The following is a 17,550-nucleotide window of genomic DNA, read 5'->3' on the forward strand; positions in this document are numbered from 1 at the left end:
AAGTATTCAAGGATTTCAAATTTAGAATGGGTCTCACCGAACCGTCTGGTTTCGGTACCACAAACATTGTGGAATAGTAACCCCGTCCCTGTTGAAGGAGGGGAACTTTGATTATCACCTGCTGGAGGTACAGCTTGTGAATTGCCGCCAGTACTACCTCCCTGTCCTGGGGAGTAGCTGGCAAGGCTGATTTGAGGTAACGGCGAGGGGGAGACGTCTCGAATTCCAGCTTGTATCCCTGAGATACCACTTGTAGAACCCAGAGATCCACCTGTGAGCGAACCCATTGGTCGCTGAAGTTCCGGAGACGGGCCCCCACCGCACCTGGCTCCACATGTGGAGCCCCAGCGTCATGCGGTGGACTTAGTGGAAGCAGGGGATGATTTTTGTTCTTGGGAACTGGCTGTATGGTGCAGCTTTTTCCCTCTACCCCTGCCTCTGGGCAGAAAGGACGCGCCTCTAACTCGCTTGCCTTTCTGAGGCCGAAAGGACTGTACTTGATAATACGGTGCTTTCTTAGGCTGTGAGGGAACCTGAGGTAAAAAAGTCGACTTCCCAGCTGTTGCTGTGGATACGAGGTCTGAAAGACCGTCCCCAAACAATTCCTCACCCTTATAAGGCAAAATTTCCATGTGCCTTTTAGAATCAGCATCACCTGTCCACTGCCGAGTCCATAATACTCTCCTGGCAGAAATGGACATTGCATTAATTGTAGATGCCAGCCGGCAAATGTCCCTCTGTGCATCTCTCATATATAAGACTACGTCTTTAATATGCTCTATGGTTAGCAATATAGTGTCCCTGTCAAGGGAATCAATGTTATCAGACAGGGAATCAGACCACGCTGCTGCAGCACTACACATCCATGCTGAAGCAATAGCAGGTCTCAGTATAGTACCTGAGTGTGTATACACAGACTTCAGGATAGCCTCCTGCTTTCTATCTGCAGGCTCCTTTAAGGCGGCCGTATCCTGAGAAGGCAGTGCCACCTTTTTTGATAAGCGTGTGAGCGCCTTGTCCACCGTAGGGGATGTCTCCCAGCGTAACCTATCCGTTGGCGGGAAAGGGTACGCCATTAGTAACCGCTTAGAAATTACTAGTTTCTTATCTGGGGAACACCATGCTTCTTCACACAATTCATTTAACTCATCAGATGGGGGAAAAGTCACTGGCTGCTTTTTCTCCCCAAACATAATACCCTTTTTTGTGGTAACCGGGTTTATGTCAGCAATGTGTAAAACATCTTTCATAGCCGTAATCATACATCGGATGGCCCTTGTGGACTGTACATTTATCTCATCCTCGTCGACACTGTCAGACTCCGTGTCGACATCTGTGTCTGCCATCTGAGTCAGCGGGCGTTTTTGAGCCCCTGATGGCCTCTGAGACGCCTGGGCAGGTGCGGGCTGAGATGCCGACTGTCCCATGGCTGTCACGTCGTCAAACCTTTTATGTAAGGAGTTGACACTGTCGGTTAAAACCTTCCACATATCCATCCACTCCGGTGTCGGCCCCGCAGGGGGCGACATCACACTTATCGGCTCCTGCTCCGCCTCCACGTAACCCTCCTCATCAAACATGTCGACACAGCCGTACCGACACACCGCACACACACAGGGAATGCTCTGACTGAGGACAGGACCCCACAAAGTCCTTTGGGGAGACAGAGAGAGAGTATGCCAGCACACACCACAGCGCTATATAATCAGGGATTTACACTAACAAAAGCGATTTTCCCTATAGCTGCTTTTATATATAGTTTGCGCCTAAATTTAGTGCCCCCCCTCTCTTTTTTACCCTTGATGCCTGGAAACTGCAGGGGAGAGCCTGTGGAGCTGTCTTCCAGCGGAGCTGTGAAGAGAAAATGGCGCCGGTGTGCTGAGGAAGATAGCCCCGCCCCCTTCTCGGCGGACTTCTCCCGCTTTTTTATCTGTATAATGGCGGGGGATTATGCACATATACAGCTTAAAAGCTGTATTATGTGTCAATTAGCCATGTAAGGTACTCTAATTGCTGCCCAGGGCGCCCCCCCCAGCGCCCTGCACCCATCAGTGACCGGAGAGTGTGGTGTGCATAGGGAGCAATGGCGCACAGCTGCAGTGCTGTGCGCTACCTTAATGAAGACCGAAGTCTTCAGCCGCCGATTTTCAGGATTCTCTTCTGTCTTCTGGCTCTGCAAGGGGGACAGCGGCGCGGCTCCGGGACCGGACGATCGAGGTCGGGCCCTGTGTTCGATCCCTCTGAAGCTAATGGTGTCCAGTAGCCTTAGAAGCCCAAGCTAGCTGCAAGCAGGTAGGTTCGCTTCTCTCCCCTCAGTCCCTCGTAGCAGTGAGTCTGTTGCCAGCAGATCTCACTGAAAATAAAAAACCTAACAAATACTTTCTTTTTCTAGAAGCTCAGGAGAGCCCCTAGTGTGCAACCAGCTCGGGCCGGGCACAGATTCTAACTGAGGTCTGGAGGAGGGGCATAGAGGGAGGAGCCAGTGCACACCAGATAGTACCTAATCTTTCTTTTAGAGTGCCCAGACTCCTGCGGAGCCCGTCTATTCCCCATGGTACTTACGGAGTACCCAGCATCCACTAGGACGTCAGAGAAATACAGGGTGATTCAAAAGTCGCAGTACACCCTTTTGTTTCAAAAACTGTGCAGGAAATGAGAAAACTGAATACTCCAGTAAGGTATGGGTGAGGTGGGCTATCTTTTAGGGTATGTACCAAACATGGGCGCCATCTTGAAATCGTCCATCTTGAATCTGTCAGTTTTCTCAAATAGAAAGGGGGTCGTGTAACATGTCAAACAACATCAGAATTTGCTGAAAAGTTTATTTCTGCAAACAGATTTGAAATAGCAGTTGGTTCAAAAGTTACAACACTTTTGTTGTTGCAGGTAACTGAAGATGGCTTTGACAAAAGAGGAGAGAAATGAGGGCACTTTGATGTCTGGAGAACAAAGTTTCCATGTCATACAGTAGCTACATATTTTAACAACCGGCATCCAGAAAGACCTCCAATTTCACATAACACTGTCAGGTGCCTAATTTCCAAATTCCGAGAAACTGGGACTGTGGCTGACAAGTCACGAAATGGTCGTCCAAAAAGTGCTACTGAGGAGACAACCTCAGCAATAGTTTTGGCATCCTTCGTGAAGAGCTCATAACTCAGCACACAATGTTTGTCAGCACAATGTGGAATCAGCCAGTCATCGATCGTACGAATACTTCATGCCCATCGATGGCATCCATTCAAGATCCAGCTACTCCACTACCTAGCAGAGGATGACCCAGACAGACGTATGCAGTTTTGCACGTGTACCAGAATCCACACTGGATGGAACCATCCAAACATCTGCAGCTATGACACGGAAACTTAGTTCTCCAGACATCAAAATGACCTAAATTCTCTCCTCTTTTGTCAAAGCCATCTTCAGATACCTGCAACAAAAAAAGTGTTGTAACTTTTGAACCATATCTGCTATTTCAAATCTATTTGCAGCAATAAACTTTTCCGCAAATTCTGATGATGTTTGACATGTTACACGACCCCCTTTTCATTTGAAAAAAACTGACTTAGATTTAAGATGGACGATTTAAAAATGGCGCCCATGTTCGGTACATACTCTAAAAGATAGCTCACCTCACCCATATGGAGTATTCAGTTTTCCTATTTCCTGCACAGTTTTTGAAACAAAAGTGTGTACTGTGACTTTTGAATCACTCTATAAAAAATGTAAAAATCCTAAATTGGTGGCAGGGATAGTTCTAGACCTTGTGGATCTCATGGCGAAAATTTCCTTTGTGTGCCCCCCATGTTGAAAATAGGGGCAGTGCGCGCCAAAGGTGTGCAACTAAAATATAGAGGCGTGGCTTTGTGGAAAGGGGGTGTGGCCACATACATGCTACGCCACACGGTAGAGCTGTTTATACACGTTACGCCACACAGTAGAGCTGCTTATACATGTTATGCCACAGTAGATACACTTATACACGTTACACCACATTAGAGCTGCTTATACATGTTACACCACAGTAGAGCCATTTTTACACATTATGCCATAGTAGAGCCACTTATATACATTATGCCACATTAGAGCCCCTTATACACATTACACCATGATAGAGCCCCTTATACATGTTACACTACACTAGAGTCGCTAAGAAGTAACTGTATTTAACTAGTTACTTGTTTAATTAAAATAAATTAAAAACACTATGTATGCCTCAATTGACCTGACCTCACAACCCCCTACCCCTTAATGAAAATAAATCCCCAAATGTGACCTCCCACAGACTTGATAACCCCCCAATCTCTGAATGAAAATATTGTCCCAAAACTGACCCCCCCCCCCACCCCCACCCCCCAGATTTGATAATCTCCCAATGCCTCAATGAAAATAATGCCCCAAATGTGGCCATCCCACAGAACTGAACCCCCCAAATTCTCAATGAAGATAATGCACCAAAACTGCCCCCCGATTTGATATTTCCCCAATGCCTCAATTAAAATAATTCACTGGAGCTGACATCCCAGACCTGATAATCCCACTATGCCTCAATGAAAATAATGTCCCAGAATTGCCAGAGAGACAGAGTGAGGTGCTGCAGCAGCAGCAGCTGGAGCAGATAGACGTACTGCAGCATCAATGTTGAGAGAAGTGCTGCAGCAGTCGGGGCAGAGAGAGGTGCTGCAGCAGCTGTAACAGAAAGAGGTGCTGCAGTGCCTAGGCAGAGAGAGGTGCTGCAGCATCTGAAGTAGAGACATTTGCTGCAGCTTCCAGGAAAGAAAGAGATGTTACAAAAACTGGGGCAGAGAGAGATTATGTAGCAACTGGGGCAGAGAGAGGTGCTGCAGCAGCCGGGGCAGAAAGAGGTGCTGCAGCATCGGAGGCAGAGTGGTGCTGCAGAACAGAAGTGACCTTGCTGCACAGCTACAAACACAGTGAGACATATAAAGAGGACTGGCAGAGTCGGCTTTCAGTATCTCCTGCTGTCACCTCTGGCCTGCCCTGTTCTCTACATAGAACTTGAGTCTGAGTCAGTATGCACCCCTTCTGCTCCTCGACTTCCTGCTCTGCGGCTGCCTGTACAGAGGTCCGCGGCACAGTAGGAAGGGGAGGTGGCGGCACGCCCTCTAACTTTGCCGGCGCCTGGAGCTTGTGCTCCACCGGAGCCACCCTCACTACACCCCTGAGCACAGGACTGATCCCTGTTAAGGTCCACACTGCGGAAGGGCCACACAAAACTATGTCATAGTTTTTACTTGCAAAGTCTCATTATTGAGTGGACGCTACAGTACAGATGTGTCCTCATACATCTTCCCTCAATATGCCATGCTGCAGGAGATGCCTGGCGTGAGTCAGACAGCAGCTCTAACACTGGGCATCTTTTTATGCTGAAAGTATGTCTTATTCACATCGCTATGTGACTAGGATGTACAAGCAGCTTATGCAGATTACAATGATATGCGGCATGCCTATATTGCGATGATATGTGCGACTGTATCTGTATACGAAATGCTACATTACAGTGGTTTTCAGGAACACACTGTATGTCCTATTCGCATAGCAATGCAACTTAGATGCATTTAAATGGACAAAGTTGCACCTAAAGACGCTTGGCGCTACCAATTCTTGAAGGGGTATTTAGCGTGACTGCAGCAAGGATGTAGAAGGACACATCTGTATATTGATTATTTTGCAGTTGTCTCATGTTTAGGATCTGCGCATCAGCAAGAGCCACACTGTGCAGATCTAGGGATGCGATGTAACTCACAGTACCGTAAATACTGTACATGTGCAGATTTGGGGATGCAACGTAGCTCTCAGTGCCCTAAATATTGCACATGTACAGATCTGGGATGCAATGTAGCTTGCAGTGCCCTAAATACTGGGCATGTGCAGATCTGAAGATGCAATGTAGCTCGTAGTTCCCTAAATACTGGGCATGTGCAGATCTGAAGATGCAATGTAGCTCGTAGTTCCCTAAATACTGGGCATGTGCAGATCTGGGGATGTGATGTAGCTGCAGTGCCCTAAATACTGGGCATGTGCAGATCTGGGTATGCAATGTAGCTCGCAGTGCCATAAACTCTGCACATGTGCAGATCTGGGGATGCAATGTAGCTAGCAGTGCCCTAAACGCTGCGAATGTGCAGATCTGGGTATGCAATGTAGCTTGCAGTGCCATAAACTCTGCACATGTGCAGATCTGGGGATGCGATGTAGCTAGCTGTGCCCTAAACTCTGCGCATGTGCAGATCTGTTGAAGCGGAGTAGATGCAGTGCCCTAAATACTGCGCATTTGCAGATCTGGGGATGCAATGTAGCTTGCAGTGCTTTAAATATTGGGCATGTGCAGATCTGAAGTTACAGTGTAGCTCGCAGTGCCCTAAATACTGTGCATGTTCAGATTTGGGGATGCGATGTAGCTTGCAGTGCCCTAAATACTGGCCATGTGCAGATCTGGGGATGCGATGTAGCTAGCAGTGCCCTAAACTCTGCACATGTGCAGATCTGGGAATGCGATGTAGCTAGCAGTGCCCTAAACTCTGCGCATGTGCAGATCTGGTGTAGCGATGTAGCTGCAGTGCCCTAAATACTGGGCATGTGCAGTTCAATGGGATGCAATGTAGCTCGCAATACACTAAACACTGCGCATGTGCACATCTGGGGATGCAATGTAGCTCATAGTGCCCTAAATACTGTGCATGTGCAGATCTAAGGATGCAATGTAGCTCGCAGTACACTAAACACTGCGCATGTGCAGATCTGGGAATGCGATGTAGCTAGCCGTGCCCTAAATACTGCGCATGTGCAGATCTGGTGAAACGATGTAGCTGCAGTACCCTAAATGCTGCACATTTGCAGATCTGGGGATGCGATGTAGCTCGCAGTACACTAAACACTGCGCATGTGCACATCTGGGGATGCAATGTAGCTCATAGTGCCCTAAATACTGTGCATGTGCAGATCTGGGGATGCGATGTAGCTCGCAGTACACTAAACACTGCGCATGTGCAGATCTGGGAATGCGATGTAGCTAGCAGTGCCCTAAACTCTGCGCATGTGCAGATCTGGTGAAACGATGTAGCTGCAGTGCCCTAAATGCTGCGCATTTGCAGATCTGGGGATGCGTGTAGCTCACAGTACCCTAAACACTAGCATGTGCAGATCTGAGGATGTGACATAGCTCGCAGTACGCTAAATATTGCACATGTGCAGATCTGGGGATGCAATGTAGCTTGCACTGCCCTAAACACTGCGCATGTGCACATCTGGGGATGCAATGTAGCTCATAGTGCCCTAAATACTGTGCATGTGCAGATCTGGTGAAGCGATGTAGCTGCAGTGCCCTAGATACTGGGTATGTGCAGTTCAATGGGATGCGATGTAGCTCGCAATACACTAAACACTGCGCATGTGCACATCTGGGGATGCAATGTAGCTCATAGTGCCCTAAATACTGTGCATGTGCAGATCTGGGGATGCGATGTAGCTCATAGTGCCCTAAATACTGTGCATGTGCAGATCTGGTGAAGCGATGTAGCTGCAGTGCCCTAAATACTGGGCATGTGCAGTTCAATGGGATGCGATGTAGCTCGCAATACACTAAACACTGCGCATGTGCACATCTGGGGATGCAGTGTAGCTCATAGTGCCCTAAATACTGTGCATGTGCAGATCTGGGGATGCGATGTAGCTCGCAGTACACTAAACACTGCGCATGTGCAGATCTGAGGATGCAATGTAGCTTGCAGTGCCCTAAATACTGCGCATATGCAGATCTGGGGATGCGATGTAGCTAGCAGTGCCCTAAATACCATAGCATGAATGACATGCTACTGGCATTTTGAGGCAGCAGCAGGAAGCATCCTAGAAAACGGGGACATATCTGCCCAGTTTTATTGGTGTGCTGAAAGCAGTGGCTGCGTTCTTGGATGAAGCTTGACTGGACCTGGCAGTGTGATTTGGCATAGACGTAGCGGATGTGCAATTACCATCCACCTCTGAAACAGCCCAATTGTCTCTTACATGGGAAGGATCCTTCTCTTTTAATAGTGTTTTTCTTGAGGAATCTGTGCACCAGCTACATCTTATATTGAACTGGTTTGTAGATCATACATACAGCATGTAGTAGTGCTGAACTTGGGTACAGCACAGGATTATCAGACTTCCTCTAAGTATCAAATGAATATTTTTATGCAGCTGATAATTGTTTAATGTATAGCTGCATAACAATTTCTTAGACATGCTCTACGGCAAAACCTGTCATCCATAGAGTAGAGCAAACTGTTCTATAGACCCAGCTGTACCCTTGAGATGTGAGGTCACATAACAAATAACAAGCATTTGGGTTTGTGCCATGCAAGACAATGCTTCCTCTGCCTCTGACTGCTCTCCGCCTTGCTGCTTTCCTTTATCTGGAAATTCCCACATCACTAGGAAAATCCAGTGCCCTGCTCATTATCACAGATTAGGGAATTTTTTTATTCCAGCATCTGGAACTCTTAATAAACACAATTCCATCTTTCATGGATTTATTATCTGTGAGGAATGAAGGAATGCAAACTTGTACAATTAGCCTTATAACCTTTTCGCTTTTCAGTTTATATACATACAGTATATATACTTCCATTTTATTTCATATATTTCCTTTTTAAAGGGAACCTGTTACCTGCACATTGTAGGCGGCCATTTTTGCACAGAATGAATATTCAGGACAGTTCTTTTTAGTTCAGTGAACTACCAATCCATAATTCAGTAAATTGTGCCATGCCTCAGTGATGTTTCAGTTTATTTCATATGTTAGTTTAACAAAGTGAACCTGTTACTTTGACACACTGTAGGTGGCCATTTTGTGTACAGAACAAATATTTAGGTTCATCTTGGCTCGGTGAAGTGCCAAGCCATAGTTCACCAAAATGGCACCCCACCTCAGTGATGTTACTAGCTCCTAGTGACTGGATATGCTGAATTTGTGATTTCTTTCACTATATGTTTCCTTATGATCTGTGGGTAATGTTTTCATAAAAACAGAATTGCATGCATGTTAAATAGCTCAATGTGTGCTGTACATTCAGTTATACATAAAAAATGTATCTCTACATGCTATATGTATTTTTGGTGTTCACACTTCAGCATGTATTATATACTGTATGCATGTTATCAGAGCATTGGGCTGCTTGGCAATTTCCTGCATGTGCATAAGTTCTGTCAGTGCTCAGTCTGTCATATCCCTCCTCATGTTTTTTCCTCTCAGTTACTCTGTAAATACGCGGTTTGCTGGCTCACTTGGGAATCTGAACTCTGCTCTGGAAGATTTAGACAGCACCCGCAGTTCCTCTCCCTCCCGCCCCAGCCTCACCCCGGTTAATCCTTCCAGCCTGTACCCCTCCAGTCCTCATGGTCGAAGCCAAGCTGAAGTCAACAACAACCGTAACTGGAATGTATCTGCTGCTGGCAATGACTCATATGGATCCTACCGACCCTCATACACAAGCCTCACCCCCACTGCACGTTACCTGAGTCGCTCTATTCCTGTAAGTTTACTGATATTGTACCCTAGCTACCACTGTGCATACAGCAGCTTACTAACAACATGATTCTCCACAGCCCTGCAAATGCTTATCTTAATGCTTTTCTGGCTTGTATGTTTATGTGCTAATAAAACTCTGCTGGGCTTTTTTGGGGTTATCAAATTCCATATAGGCAAGTGAGGTGGGAGTCTGGTAGAAAGCTGTAACGGAATAGAGGCAAGTGAGGTGGGAGTTTGGTAGAAAGCTGTAAAGGAATAGAGGCAAGTAAGGTGGGAGTCTGGTAGAAAGCTGTAAAGGAATAGAGGCAAGTGAGGTGGGAGTTTGGTAGAAAGCTGTAAAGGAATAGAGGCAAGTGAGGTGGTAGTCTGGTAGAAAGCTGTAACGGAATAGAGGCAAGTGAGGTGGGAGTCTGGTAGAAAGCTGTAACGGAATAGAGGCAAGTGAGGTGGGAGTTTGGTAGAAAGCTGTAAAGGAATAGAGGCAAGTGAGGTGGAAGTCTGGTAGAAAGCTGTAAAGGAATAGAGGCAAGTGAGGTGGTAGTCTGGTAGAAAGCTGTAAAGGAATAGAGGGAAGTGAGGTGGGAGTTTGGTAGAAAGCTGTAACGGAATAGAGGCAAGTGAGGTGGGAGTTTGGTAGAAAGCTGTAAAGGAATAGAGGCAAGTGAGGTGGTAGTCTGGTAGAAAGCTGTAAAGGAATAGAGGCAAGTGAGGTGGTAGTCTGGTAGAAAGCTGTAAAGGAATAGAGGGAAGTGAGGTGGGAGTTTGGTAGAAAGCTGTAACGGAATAGAGGGAAGTGAGGTGGGAGTTTGGTAGAAAGCTGTAAAGGAATAGAGGCAAGTGAGGTGGGGGACTGGTAGAAAGCTGTAACGGAATAGAGGCAAGTGAGGTGGTAGTCTGGTAGAAAGCAGTAAAGGAATAGAGGCAAGTGAGGTGGGGGTCTGGTAGAAAGCTGTAAAGGAATAGAGGCAAGTGAGGTGGGGGTCTGGTAGAAAGCTGTAACGGAATAGAGGCAAGTGAGGTGGGAGTCTGGTAGAAAGCTGTAACGGAATAGAGGCAAGTGAGGTGGGAGTCTGGTAGAAAGCTGTAACGGAATAGAGGCAAGTGAGGTGGGAGTCTGGTAGAAAGCTGCAACGGAATAGAGGCAAGTGAGGTGGGAGTCTGGTAGAAGCTATAAAGGAATACAGACAAGTGAGGTGGGAGTCTGGTAGAAGCTATAAAGGAATACTTCATTACTCCTCATTTTTGACCAGTGAAGAACAATCTCTGACAATTCAATGATAATTATTTTACTATGGTTCACTACAGCCTCTGGGTTCATAATGGTTAGCAAGTTTTATGAGTAGGCAAACAAGATATGTGCTCACCCACATTTGTACCATACTGTAATTCCTTTAAAACGGAGCACGATGAAAGAGCATAGCAGAAGAAAATAACCAAATTATTTTTAGCCTTTTTTTCCTGAGATCTTTTAGCAACATTAACTGCGCATGCTCCAAAGATGCACAGCGCACTTGCAGCGTTTGGTTTGCAATAGCTTATGCACAGGGGATTTATTTGCAAAGTAAGTGACAGCACCTCCAGCCGCTCCCGGCGGGTGCCCATCGCGCATCGCAGTGCGATATATTGCATGTGTTTTTAAAAACACATGCGATCGCACTGCGATTTGATAAATATTAACTGCAGCACATACTATCTTGAGACACAAGATTCGACCGGCGAGCCCGTGCATCGCGTCGCAAGGTACCTAAAATGTGCATACAATCCTTCGATTTCTCTCACAGATGTGGTCAAAATCGATGGTTAGCACCGATTATCTCACAAGTGTATGAGAACCTTAAGAGGTGGATGAGAGATACCATCAGTGGGCATTTCTATGCACAAGATGGCGTCTGAGTCATTAGCATAGATTCATCATTCATAATCACATCTGTGCATGCATTTGCATACTTCACTGAATCCGGCCCTATATTACTGTTGTAGAACAGCTGAGCAAGCAATAAGTGGAGGTAAATTTTCTTAAAATGGGGGTAATTTAACAAAAATGTACTGTATATTTAATATAAAAAAACAATGGTATAAAAGTGGTTTAGTTTTATAGAATATAAACCTCAGTTTTGAAGACCGTTTCTCTACTTGTGCTGGGTACACACTGATGGACAATTGCCCATTCAATGGATATATCTGTAGTGCATCAGCGGGTGTGCACAGATGATATGTCTGTGAACGCGAACTTTCACAGACATATCACATCAGCCTGCAGCACAGCCGATAGCCGATATATCTGCAGATATAACAGCACATCTGGCTGTGTGTATAGGCTGGCAGCCCGACCACCCGCCCGTACACTTGCTACAGGGACTGCTGTTAAATGACATCTCAACTGGTCGGGCACTTTTAAATGCATGCCCAGTTGTGACGTCAGGCACGACACCTCGGGTGGATGATTGCCCTGTGTATATGCACTTACTAATCGTTAGATATGTTGGCAGGTTGTGTACCCAGCCTTAATTAGCCGCAAGATTTACCCCGCAGCTAATTGAATGTGCTGCCCTATTAATTTAGCTGCAGGAAACCCACGTGCTATTCCCTAAAAGAAGGATTTGTCCTTGTAGCTTCAAGAGCTGGGAGGAAAAATCCACATTAAATGCACCCCTCTGCATTTAATGCGTGGCGAAACCCATTGCATTACGCATTTTATCAGTTTTTTTTCCAGATGATTTAGCGCATGGGGAAAAGGTTAATTAATTGAAGATCTATTCCCCACGTGGAGCAATTATTTAGCTGCGTGCCGAATCCCACATCTAATTGAATTCCACCTTTAATAGAGTACATATCTGTCCCGATACTGACGTCTTTATGCAGAGTATAGCCCCCCAATAGAGAGTTGCCAGTAGAGGGCAGACATACCAAATTTGATGAAAGCATGGATGGTCATTCATATTTGTAAGATGTCTGTGCACAAAACTATCACTATTATTATTATTATCATCCTTTATTTATATGGCGCCACAAGGAATCCGCAGCGCCCAATTACAGAGTACATAAACAAATAATCAAGCAGGAAAACAGCAACTTACAGTTGACGACAATATAGGACAAGTACAGGGTAAATAAACATAGCTACATCAGCAGATGACACTGGAATAAGTATCAGGTGGCAGAAGACTGCTGGATTTGGTGCAGTTGAATATTATTAAAGTAAGAAAAGGATAAGCACATGAGGGAAGAGGGCCCTGCTCGTGAGAGCTTACATTCTAAAGGGGAGGGGTAGACAGACAGGGGTGAGACAGATGGGGTACAAAGAGAGCGTGGAACAGAGGTTTAGGATGAGATTTGGCTGGGTTTGGTGAAGAAGTGGGTCTTGAGAGCCCGTTTGAAGTTTTGTAGAGAGGTGGGTAGTCTGAGGGGGAGAGGTAGGGAATTCCAGAGAAGTGGTGCAGCACGTGAAAAATCTTGGAGGTAGGAGTGGGAGGAAGTAATCCGTAGGCAGGAGAGTCGGCGTGCATTAGCAGAGCGAAGAGGACGGGTGGGAGTTTAAAGGGAGATAAGGTCAGAGATGTAGATGGGAGAGGAGTGGGTGAGGGCTTTGTAAGCAAGTGTGAGAAGCTTGAAATGGATTCTGAAAGGGAAGGGGAGCCAGTGAAGGTCTAGTAAGAGAGGAGAGGTGGACGTAGTGCGTTTGGTGAGGAAGATGAGCCGGGCAGCAGCATTGAGGATAGATTGGAGTGGAGAGAGGTATTTGTCAGGAATGCCAGTTAGGAGGAGATTACAGTAGTCCAGTCTGGAGATGACCAGTGAATGGATAAGAGCCTTAGTAGCATCCTGGGTCAGAAAGGGTCTGATACTGGAAATATTTTTTAGATGAAAACGGCAGGTTTGTGAGAGGTGCTGAATGTGTGGTTTAAAGGAGAGGGAGGAGTCAAGGATTACTCCAAGACAGCGCACTTGGGGGCTAGAGGAGATAGTAGTGCCATCAATAGATAATGAGATTGTGGGAGGTGAGGTTATGCGGGAGGGAGGGAAGATGATCAGCTCGGTCTTAGACATGTTAAGTTTAAGAAAGCGCTGGGACATCCAGGAAGAGGTAGCAGAGAGACAGTTGGAGATACGAGTGAGGAGAGCAGGGGAGAGGTCTGGAGAGGAAAGATAGATTTGAGTGTCATCAGCATACAGATGATATTGGAAACCAAAAGAACTAATGAGCTTACCTAGTGAGGACGTATAGAGAGATAAGAGGACCAAGGACACAACCTTGGGGTACCCTTACAGTTGGTGGAAGTGAGGGGGAGGTAGAGTCATGAGAGGAGACAGAGAATGAACGGTCAGAAAGGTAGGAGGACAGCCAAGAAAGGGCAGTGTCACGCAGACCAATGGAGTGAAGGATTTCCAGTAGGAGAGGATGGTCCACAGTGTCAAAAGCAGCAGAGAGATCCAGTAGAATAAGTAGAGAGTAGTGTCCATTAGATTTAGCAGCATGGAGGTCATTGCATACTTTTGTAAGGGCACACTTATACATATTATATATACATATCTTACATACAGTATCATCATATTAGAGGAGCAGCAGAAGGAGAAATTCCACAATCTTTGTGTAGAGGTATCCCTTAAACCTCTGTAACAAATGTATTTTTATTTTTCAAGGTTTAATGTAAAAATGTGACGTCAGAAATATGCCAACTTGGTCTGTCATTGTCCCACTCCTTTTCCCCAAAGTGATTAAGTTCCCCTCCTCTCTGTTGTTGATGGTGGCACTACTCTAGATTATAACATAATATTTATTTGTTTTGTTCCAGTCCCTTCAGTCTGACACTGCTGAGTTCTAAAGGTAGTCACACTCCTGTCAACCCTTTCTCGGTCATGAATCCTTTGCCGTGGAAAAATGGAGGAGAGACGAAGAGAACGAATCCATTATCCAGATAAACTCTACCCGCAAACCAGGACATTTACAGAAACCCAGACAAAGCATATCTACTTATTGTTCACATAAACTGCTAGACTACTGACTGATTTTTGCGTATTATCATCTCTGATGATTTTTTTTTTGTTATTTTTAAAAAATTGGAATTTTATATTGAATTTATTTTTTTCTAGATATCCATCATGATTTGTATATATATGGTCTTAAAATACAAGTTGGTCTTAAATATATATATTTTAGATAGCTATAACTACATGTGGATGTTATATTACAGAATATATTTTCACATTAGAAATTCTTTGTAACCAAAAATCAGAAGATATATTTTTCTGTCTAGGATGATATTTTTGTAATAATGTTTGCAGTGGCAGATTGTTTCTTACTGAGAGTGTTCTTGTGCAAACAAAACATACAAAATTAAAATTTGGATAACCTGAAGTTTAGGACTGTTGCATAATTGTTCTGAAATATAAACTGCTGGTTTCAGGGGAGGTGGGAGGTTTATATGTGCTATTTATATACAGGTTGAGTCTCCCTTATCCAGTATTCTAGAATATTGTAATAATCTGAAAATTGGAATATTACAGGCAGCCATGACATCATCACGTGACCTGACGTCATGACATCATCTAGTAGCCATGGGGCCATGGCTAGGCAGCAATTTTGATTTGGACTTGGCGTCTGAATACCCAAGAGTTTAGGATATTGGAGACTCAACCGGTACTAAGATAATTTTTATTTTGGATATCACAGATTTAGGCACATGGGTAACCAGGGTTCTGATGATCTATGGGGTAGATTCATCAAAGTTTCTAAATATGAATAATGCAGGTTTTACTTATAGTAACCAATCAGATTCTAGCTATTTTTGTATAGTTCATTCCAGTAAATTATAGCTAGCAGTTATGTGGTTGCTAAGGGCGAACCTCCATGTTTGAATTTTTAGAAGTTTTGATGTCTACACCAAGATCTCTGATGTGCAACATGGGGGGAGGGACGTAGGTGGTCATTCCGAGTTGATCACAGCCAGCAACTTTTTGCTGCTGCTGCGATCAACTAGTGCACGTCTATGGGGGAGTGTATTTTAGCTTAGCAGGGCTGCGATCGCTTGTGCAGCCCTGCTAAACTAAAAAAAATTTCAAGCAGAAGTAGACCAGCCCTATTCCTACTTACCCTGTGCGACGATCTCTGCAATGCTGGGGCCGGCTTTAACGTCAGACATCCGCCCTTCGTTCTGCTGGACACCCCTGCGTTTTACTCCCCACTCCCCGAAAACGGTCTCCAACGCTCCATATCCGCCCAGGTACGCCTTCTTTCTGTCAATCTTCTTTGTAGTCCGCTCTGCGACCGCTTCCTTCGTTAGACGCAACGTAACCGCCAGGCAACGTCGCGCACATGCATTGCGGCCGCCGCGCATGCGCATCCCGGACCCGTTCGCACCACAGCGATAAACTGCTGCGTGCGAAAGGGTCGGAATGACCCCCGTAGTTCGGAAACATGCTGTTCTTCCCACTTCATGGCAGCTAAGGTTCTTGGGGGGTTTTTTATTTTTTTTTTATTTTTTTTTTATGACAAAATTATTTCTGTCTTAAAAAAAAGCCAGGCTCTGTATTCATAACATTGTATAAATTATGACATTTTAGCTGGGAACTGCCTAGTTCAATTAAATCTAATGTTTTTGGCTATAGAAGGTCACAGCACATTTGGTCCATTCTTTCCATGTTAAGTTATTGAATTTTGTTTATTTGCATCTGCTGTCATTTGTTTTAATCTGTAATTATTTATGATTAGGTGAACACAAATTACTACCTGTCTCTGAAAAATTATTGCCATACAGTATAACATAACACTCAGATTTTAAGCATGTTTTTGTGAAAGGATGTTATTAAATCTTTTTCATTTAAATAATTGAATTCCTTGTTTTTCTTTTAAATATATGTGAAATGTTTACGGTTTTCAACATACTTTTGTAATGAATCATCTACATTCTTGTAGGAGTTTTACTGGGTTGATAAGAAATTATGCAATGGTTTGATGATCTGTACATTGTAATATGGCCTAATGTCATTTTACAATGTAAAGGGTTTTTAAACTTTAAAAATGTTAATTTACTATCTGTAGATGCCTTACTGTAACCGTTACTAAATACATTCCTGTCTTTTTCAACTATCTCCTATTTGCCAGGGCTATTCTATAAACTTGGATGAATTGTTTTGCTTTTCTTACCCTTCTATACGACAGAACTCCTCTCAGTACAATGGAAAAAATTGTCTACACAGTGCAGAGTAGCAAGTTGTATCTAAAAGCAACTAAAATAAAGAACTATGCATAGATAATGCCAAATATATTGGAGAAACAAAAACAGAAATTAGGATGTAAGCATAAAGTTGTAGATTTAGTAAAAGTAGTAGGGGGGAAGTAGAAACAGTGGGGCAGATGTATTAACCTGGAGACGACATAAGGAAGTGATAAACCAGTGATATGTGCAAGGTGATAAACGCACCAGCCAATCAGTTCCAATATGTAAATTAACAGTTAGGAGCTGATTGGCTAGTGTGTTTATGACCTTGCACATATCACTGGTTTATCACTTCCTTATTCCTTCTCCAGGTTAATACATCTACCCCAATAAAATTAAACCATGTGAAGGTGAGTATTCTGTTAAAAAAAAGTCTGGCACCTTATTTGAAGCTCAAGTACACTACTGTTTTTTAATGTAATAGCTGACGTATGGTATTTGATGGACAACAATCACCTGTACGAATGTGTGATCGTTAAATCTCATGTAAGAAGCATGGTGAGCATTGATATTATCTCGTTACAATGGCACCTGTCAAGGGGTGGGATATATTACTGTAGGTAGCAAATGAATGTCAGTTCTTGAAGTTGATGTGTTGGAAGCAGGAAAAATGGATAAGCATCAGGATTGGCGACTTTGACAAAGGTCAAATTGTGATGGCTAGACAACTGGGTCAGGGCATATCCAATACAGCAGGTCTTATGGGGTGTGCAGAGGTTAGTATCTACCAAAAGTGGTCCAATGAAGGACAACTGGTGGTTGTGTCATGGGCATCCTAGGCTCACTGATGGATGTGGAGATTGA

General features: G+C 44.5%; 1 protein-coding gene across 3 annotated transcripts in view; it reads left to right on the forward strand.

The window, feature by feature from the left end:
* CDC14A (cell division cycle 14A) overlaps positions 1–16,355 on the forward strand; it is a 285,279-nt gene extending 268,924 nt beyond the window's left edge. For 2 of the 3 annotated variants that reach the window (XM_063940075.1, XM_063940076.1), the window contains 2 exons: positions 9,254–9,533; positions 14,323–14,450. In XM_063940075.1, coding sequence (XP_063796145.1) covers positions 9,254–9,533; positions 14,323–14,352 — 310 coding nt within the window. In that variant the 3' untranslated portion in view covers positions 14,353–14,450. Of the gene's footprint in view, positions 1–9,253; positions 9,534–14,322 lie in introns of all 3 variants that reach the window. The other variant, XM_063940077.1, reaches the window with a different exon arrangement.
* The last annotated feature ends 1,195 nt before the right edge of the window (positions 16,356–17,550 follow it).

Source organism: Pseudophryne corroboree, chromosome 9 (assembly GCF_028390025.1).
Source record: "Pseudophryne corroboree isolate aPseCor3 chromosome 9, aPseCor3.hap2, whole genome shotgun sequence".
Taxonomy (NCBI): Eukaryota; Metazoa; Chordata; class Amphibia; order Anura; family Myobatrachidae; genus Pseudophryne; species Pseudophryne corroboree.